Genomic DNA, 6,508 nt, shown 5'->3' on the forward strand with positions numbered 1-6,508 from the left:
GCCTCGGCCCCTCCTCTGCCACCACCTCAGTCCCTCCCATCCTTAGCCCCATTGTAATTTTCTGACCCATTACCCCTTTGTGAGGCCTTTCTGACCTTTAACCCGACTCTGCTTCCCTCCCCCACCAGTGGTGTCCATTGAGGATCCTTTTGACCAGGATGACTGGGCTACCTGGACCTCGTTCCTCTCGGGGGTCAACATCCAGATCGTGGGGGATGATCTCACAGTCACCAACCCCAAAAGGATTGCCCAGGCCGTGGAGAAGAAGGCCTGCAACTGCCTGCTGCTGAAGGTCAACCAGATTGGCTCGGTGACTGAATCCATCCAGGCGTGAGTGCCTCCTGGCCTGGGGCATCATGGCCTCCTTCCACCTAGCTCTACCCTTTCCAGCTACCCTCTTGTCCACTAACTCCAGGTCTGACTCTCGCTTGGCTCCTGACCCACCCCACCCTCTCCACCTCAAACTTTTGACTAACTCCTGACCTGACCCCGGAACTTTTGTCATTGTCACCCTGCCTCAACCCATCCCCACCCCTGCCATCCCCATCTCCCAGATTCTGTTTCTTCCCACCAGCATCTTAGGAATCCAAATTTAAGATCAGGAATCTCCCCTTCTCTCTTTCCCCAAGAACTTTACCCTCCCAACACATCTCCCTTCTCCCAAAATAAAAGGGAAAGGCCCCACTCAGCCCCTGGCTTTCACCCTGAGGAAGTCCCACCAGGCCTTATCAAGTGTCCTCTCCACCCAGCTGCAAACTGGCTCAGTCTAACGGCTGGGGGGTGATGGTGAGCCACCGCTCTGGAGAGACTGAGGACACCTTCATCGCTGACCTCGTGGTGGGGCTCTGCACAGGACAGGTACTCCTGGGCCCTCCTTTGCCCAGTGTCTGAGTTTTCTTGGGGTTCCTGGCCCCCTGCCCCGGAGCTGAATACCACCACAGTTTGCTCCCTCGGGGCCAGGTGCAATCCCTTCTTTCTAATAATCTCTTGCAACTCCTGGAATTCTCTCTTCAGATCAAGACTGGTGCCCCATGCCGCTCAGAGCGTCTGGCCAAATACAATCAGCTCATGAGGTACCGTGGGCACAGTGAGCCTGGGCATCAGGAGCTGAGGGCTTTTGGGTTGGAATATCACAGCCCTGACCATGTCTGCCTTCCAGGATTGAGGAGGCTCTTGGGGACAAGGCTGTCTTTGCTGGACGCAAGTTCCGTAACCCGAAGGCCAAGTGAGAGGTTGGAGGCCCCAGGAGTGCACAGGACAGACCTGGGCCTTCAAGCCCTTCCCCCTGAAATAAAACACTGGTGCCAACCAAGTTAGTGGCCTGCTCATTTATGGGAAGGGGGAGAGGAGATGCTGGTCCCTGGGCTGGATCGGGCAGGAGGGGCGAGTGGACGTGGAACCTGCTGTGACAAGGAGGGAGTGAGGGACTGGTCAGAGAGGAAGTTGGGCTGGATGTAGAACCATTACACTCACATTATGGAAGGAGGCAGGGGAAAGCCGGTGCATTATGTGAAATGAAGCTGAAGAGGAACTGACAGAACATTGAACCAGCTCCAGAGGGGTGGAGGTCTGACATCACCATGAGGGGGAAGCTGGATCAGATATGCCCAGAAATGGAAATTTACAGGGTCTGCGGAGGGCACTGCAGTGCTGAGGTCTGAGTGCTTGTCCTTATGAAATTGAGGTACTTGGTGAGGATGGTCATGGGAACCAAAGCAGCTACATTTCCACGTAGCCTTGAGGATGGGAAACTATTATCAATATTTAACATACATTGACCTGTGCAGTTTATGAAACAGTCCTATCAGGTAGTTACCATTATTATCCCCATTTTACTGGTGAGGAAACTGAGTCACAAACAGGCAAAATACTTTACCAACGTGACAGGAAGTCGCAAAGCCAGGATCCAAAGCTAGACCACTTGGCCGTAGTGACTGCTCTTAAAAAATGCCATCCCTTAGGAATTTCTGCAAAAGTGCCAATATTTGACCATCTTTGGCCCACAAAAGCAAGTTTATAATTATTCAACCTATAATTATTTCAACTCCTCTCCAGAGCCTACCTTTCTCTGCTAACAAACCAAGACATTGGGTCAAACGGTGTTTATTGAATGTAAAGTAATCCCAGCCCCATGGGGAAGAAAATTCCAGGAAGAACAGAATAATACAGATTAAATACCCACCTGAGCATTCACACTTTCACATACTAACACACACACACACACACACACACACCCCACATACATATCCTAGATCGAACAGTGACACACACTGTGCCTGAGTGACAGCTGTTAGAAGGTGGGGCTCCAGGATGGGTTCTAGTAGCAGCAGCCTCGTCCCTCCCTGCCCCCTGCCGTGCCCCGGGAGCTGGGGTGCCTAGGAGGTAGATGGCAACTCTTCCCCGCTCTGCCGCAGACGCTTCTTGGCCCGGATCTCGTTCATGGCCTCTTCAATGGAGCGTGTGTCCCTCTTGTTGGCCACGGGCACTAGGGGCAGACGGGAGGATGGGAGGACCTAGGAGCCCTGTGCCTTGGTCTCCCCTCTCCTTCCCCGCAACCTGTGCTCCTCTTCCCTGCCCCCTCCCAGCCCCCACTGTGGCCTCACCACAGCCGTAGGTCTTGTTGGCCTGTAGCATGTGAGCTGCATCCTTGGCTGCCCCCTTGCCAATAAGGTGGCTGTATTTGTCTTTGTAATCGCTGGCCGGGCTCACCACCACGGGTCCCTGCTGGGCCGCTTCCTCCTCCTGTCGCTGGGCCAGCTCCTGAGGGTGCAGAGGGGGTCACCGGAGCTCAAGGCCTGACCTCAGCCCCTCCCAGATGGTGGTGGCAGGGTCCCAGGGACTGCCAGGCATAACTCACCTTCAGCCTCCGCTTCTCCTCAGCCTTCTGGGGGTCCCACTCCTCGCCACGCCGGTAGGAGTCCAGCTCTTCATCTGAGGGTGCAAACTCCTGGGAGAGAAGTGGGTGATGGGGTCAAGGTTCCACATACATAGTTTACCTCATTCTTCTCCCCTGGGGCAGGGTATAGGCTGAAAAGGAGAGAGCGGGGAACTCAACTCGGGCCTTTTACCTTTTTGAAGATCATGACGTAGCGACACTCATCATCTTCCCCGAAGGAGAAGGATGTCAGGCCAGCCACTTCCACCACATCGTGTCTGGGGAGGGGGAGCCAAAGGGAAAGAGGTTGTGAAGCCATGAGGGGGGCCAGTGCCCTCCTCTAGGAGGTTCTCCCCTCTGAACCTTTCACCCTTCGTGCCTCCTTGACCACCCACTTCCTGTCGCCCAGCCCAGAGACACTCACAGTATGCTCCTCTCTATCTTATTCATCGGCTGAAACTTTTTCTTGATCTGCCCACTGTCTTGGATGAAATCTGACACCTCTTTCTCCATCTTGGTAGAGGGAAAAGGGAAGAAGATATGAGATGATGGCTCCACCCCACTACCCCTCTCCCCAGCCGGGCCAACAGGCTTGTGCCTCCCACACCTTTCCCACCTCCGTGCCACTGACTTCTGGGCTTCACCTCTCTCAAGACAGTTTGCACACAAACTAAGTCCTCAACCTTCCAATTCTAACTTATTGTTAGTCCTTTCTGAAGCTGCCTTTGATCTCTCCAGTTGTTCTTACCCTTTTACGAAATTCTACTTTCTGTTGTTTCTCTTGCTCCTGTAGTTTCTTCAGGCGGGCTGCCTGCTCTGGGGGCAAGAAATGGCAGCATGAGGCTAGGGGTGGAAGTATGGGTGGTGAGAGGGTGTAAGGCTTTGGGAAGGGTCTCGTGTCCACTGGGAGGTGTCAGGGCAGGAAGGGAGGATTACTGTTATTTGCCAAGCATTTATTGATATTTACTCTATCCCTGATATGGTGCTAGGCCCTGAAGTACAAAGAGGATGAAGACACAGCTTTGCCCTTTAAGACCTCACAGTTTAGTGGGAGAAACAGAGATGAGAATCATGCTCAACCCTGTTTCCCACTGGGGAAACCAACTAGCAAACATTTATTTATTGCTTACGACATACCAAGAACTCTAAGGCTTGGGGAGGTAATGGGAACAGACCCAGTCCTGGCCTCACAGAGTTTATCATCTCATTGTCTACACAGGATAGAGGAAATTATTTAACTTCCTATATTTTGTAATACCCCCACTTCTTATTTCTACAGCCAAGATGAAGCTGAAATGGCCAGTCTAACATTCTTCTCCTCTGGGAGTGCAGGTGTCTGAGCTGTAAAGGGAACTCACTACCTTTAGTCTTACTGTCCCCTCTTCTCTCTTCTGCCATTTCAAAGTGCTGACAATCTTAAGGCCTACTTCTTCCACAGGATCAGAACCCCTTCAGCTGCACTGAACCTATTCCCATTTTCCTAATCACTTCATGTATTTGCACATGTTATTCCTGCTGCTTGAAAAGTTCTTCCCCTTGCAAACTTTGAGATCCACTATGAGTCAGATGGTGAAGAATTACTTCTTCCTCTGGGGCCCAAGCACATTTGGTTCAGACATCCACTATAGCACATGCTGAGAACTAACAGACTGTAACTTTTGTCTTCTCTACCCCACTATGAGCTCCTAGAAGCCAGGGACCCTGTTCCTTTCCTATCCAGTTACTCTCTGTGGCTCCAGGGCTTGACAGCTCAGGTGCGCTCCTCTCTTCAACCCCATGGGCTCTGACTGTTAGTGCACCCCATCTTAGTCACTGACTGTTCTGTCTGGCTTGAGAGTCTTCTCTCTGCATCTGAGGAGGTGATTTAAGATTATGGATAAGCACACGGGCTTAAAAGTCACAACTGGGTTTGAAATGCCGCCACTAAGTAACTGTGTAACCACAGGCAAGTGACTAAACTCTGAACTTCAGCTTCCTAGCCTGTCAACGGCCGCTGGTGAACCACCTAGTCAGCCGTGGTGAGCATGAAGTAACTCAGTTCCCAGGTCCCATTATGCTCCCTCCTTCCTTATAGCTTTCAAATATCTGCCTGGAGCACTGTGTTGCCTTCTCACTGAATTATCTATTCTTCAGATCTCAGCTCACTGCAGGCTAGGTTAGAAGCCCTAGGTAGTTACACTCCTGATAATTATTTTTCTTTCAGACCATTTATAAAGTTGATTTTTAACTCCTGTGTGATCATTTCATCAATGCTCCGGACTGTGGGCTCCTTTGAGTGTGCCCCTGGCCCTTAGTAACCATTCAGTAAATATGGATGTTAGTTTGACATTAAGCAGCACTTGAGCACTTTGAAGGCACCCACTCCTGTTCTGGCCTCCCTCGAACGGGTAGGGAGCCGGTGTCCTCCCCTAAAAGGACTCATTCTGTCAGATTCATTCACACGCTGCGGAGCCAGCAGGAGAGGCTTGCACCGCCCAGCGGGCCGCGCCCTACACTGGCAGTCCAACTTAAACCGCCAGCAGAAAAGTTACTCGGAGAACACATACTGGGAGGCTATGGCCAATCGGACCGGGTAGGGGCCTTCTTATTTGTCCAATCAACATTCACGACCCGCCCAGGGACCTTAGGAATTTCAGGGTACAGATGAGAGAAATGTTGGTTCGCGGCAGAAGGGATCGGGTTAAATCAAGTAGGCGGGGCATAAGGGCGCTGAACGGCTCCAGCAGCCAATTAGAGGTGCTGAGGGTGGGGTGGGCTAGAGGAAGGTCGAACAAAACTTAATCGGTAGACTTTTAAGTTGAAGAGGCCAATAGGGGAGAAAGGATTGCGGATGGACGTATCCTGGATCCAATCCGAAGGGGACGAGGCGCACGGACCGGCGCGCCGGCAGGGCGGGCGGGGCCGAGCGGTCGATCTTACCGCCCTCCGATACGAAGGCGGGAAGGGGTTGGGTGGGGTTCAGGGCAGCCTACCAATCAGACCACGCCACCGGCGGACAGGCGGGCCCACGGGCGAATTGAAAACAAGGACTGTGGAAGGCCAGGGCAGGAAGAGGCAGGGGGCTGGTGCTGAGCTTCAGGTAGCCAATCATCGTCCGCTAAGAACAGCGGGCGGGTCAGCAGCCCTTTTAGGGACTCGGGGGGTCTCTGAAGGGGCCTGTGAGGGGTCTTTCAAGGTTGAGGAGGCGGGGTCATCCAAAGAGGGAGGATTGCGATCCTGAGAACCGGGCGAAGAAAGCCGGCTATGAATTTGGGATCCTCACCTCGGGCCTTGCGCCGAGTCTCCTGATCACCGAGGCTGGGTGGCTTCTCCATGGAGCTCAGGATGGAGCCCAGTAGGTCCGCCATCTTGGGAGTGACTGAGAGGGGGACGGTGCGTCTTAAAGGGAAGGGCAAAATGCCTTTAAGGCCGGAAACACGTCGGAGGCGGAAAACCACGCACCCGCCCCGCCCCGGCGTGGCTCAGATCCGGGCTTGGCGCGCCCGCAGCCTTCCGCCGGCCGGGGGCCCCGCCCCTCCCCGCCGCCCGCAGACAGAGGCCGGAGGCTGGCTGGTGCAGCGATGTTTAATGGCAATTCGTAGAAACCAAGCCCATGCACAAGTAGAAAGTGCTCGTGGAGCCGGCAGGGGGCGC

The 6,508-nt window shown here is 53.5% G+C and overlaps 2 protein-coding genes across 3 annotated transcripts in view; one reads left to right on the forward strand and one right to left on the reverse strand.

Moving 5' to 3' along the window:
• Positions 1 to 1,312, forward strand: part of ENO3 (enolase 3 (beta, muscle)) — a 6,165-nt gene extending 4,853 nt beyond the window's left edge. For both annotated transcript variants that reach the window (XM_010847401.1, XM_010847402.1), the window contains exons 9-12: positions 129 to 330; positions 750 to 858; positions 1,015 to 1,073; positions 1,160 to 1,312. In XM_010847401.1, coding sequence (XP_010845703.1) covers positions 129 to 330; positions 750 to 858; positions 1,015 to 1,073; positions 1,160 to 1,229 — 440 coding nt within the window. In that variant the 3' untranslated portion in view covers positions 1,230 to 1,312. The remainder of the gene's footprint in view (positions 1 to 128; positions 331 to 749; positions 859 to 1,014; positions 1,074 to 1,159) is intronic.
• A 775-nt stretch (positions 1,313 to 2,087) lies between these two features.
• SPAG7 (sperm associated antigen 7) lies at positions 2,088 to 6,238 on the reverse strand. The gene is made up of 7 exons (XM_010847407.1): positions 6,138 to 6,238; positions 3,624 to 3,691; positions 3,300 to 3,388; positions 3,069 to 3,153; positions 2,858 to 2,947; positions 2,604 to 2,760; positions 2,088 to 2,485 (listed from the first exon to the last, which is right to left on the reverse strand). The coding sequence occupies exons 1-7, from the start codon at positions 6,220 to 6,222 to the stop codon at positions 2,376 to 2,378; spliced, it is 684 nt and encodes a 227-aa protein (XP_010845709.1). The 5' UTR covers positions 6,223 to 6,238; the 3' UTR covers positions 2,088 to 2,375.
• Positions 6,239 to 6,508: the final 270 nt, after the last annotated feature.

The sequence above is a fragment of the Bison bison genome, unplaced genomic scaffold (assembly GCF_000754665.1).
Source record: "Bison bison bison isolate TAMUID 2011002044 unplaced genomic scaffold, Bison_UMD1.0 scf7180017864249, whole genome shotgun sequence".
Classification (NCBI taxonomy): Eukaryota; Metazoa; Chordata; class Mammalia; order Artiodactyla; family Bovidae; genus Bison; species Bison bison.

Excerpts from the sequence above, each read along its gene's own strand:
- SPAG7 (XM_010847407.1), bottom strand. The coding sequence starts at position 6,222 with ATGGCGGACCTACTGGGCTCCATCCTGAGCTCCATGGAGAAGCCACCC. Across the intron at positions 3,389-3,623 it reads AAGTAGAATTTCGTAAAAGG|ATGGAGAAAGAGGTGTCAGA; the intron begins GTAAGAACAACT and ends CCCTCTACCAAG. Across the intron at positions 2,948-3,068 it reads ACGTCATGATCTTCAAAAAG|GAGTTTGCACCCTCAGATGA; the intron begins GTAAAAGGCCCG and ends CTTCTCTCCCAG.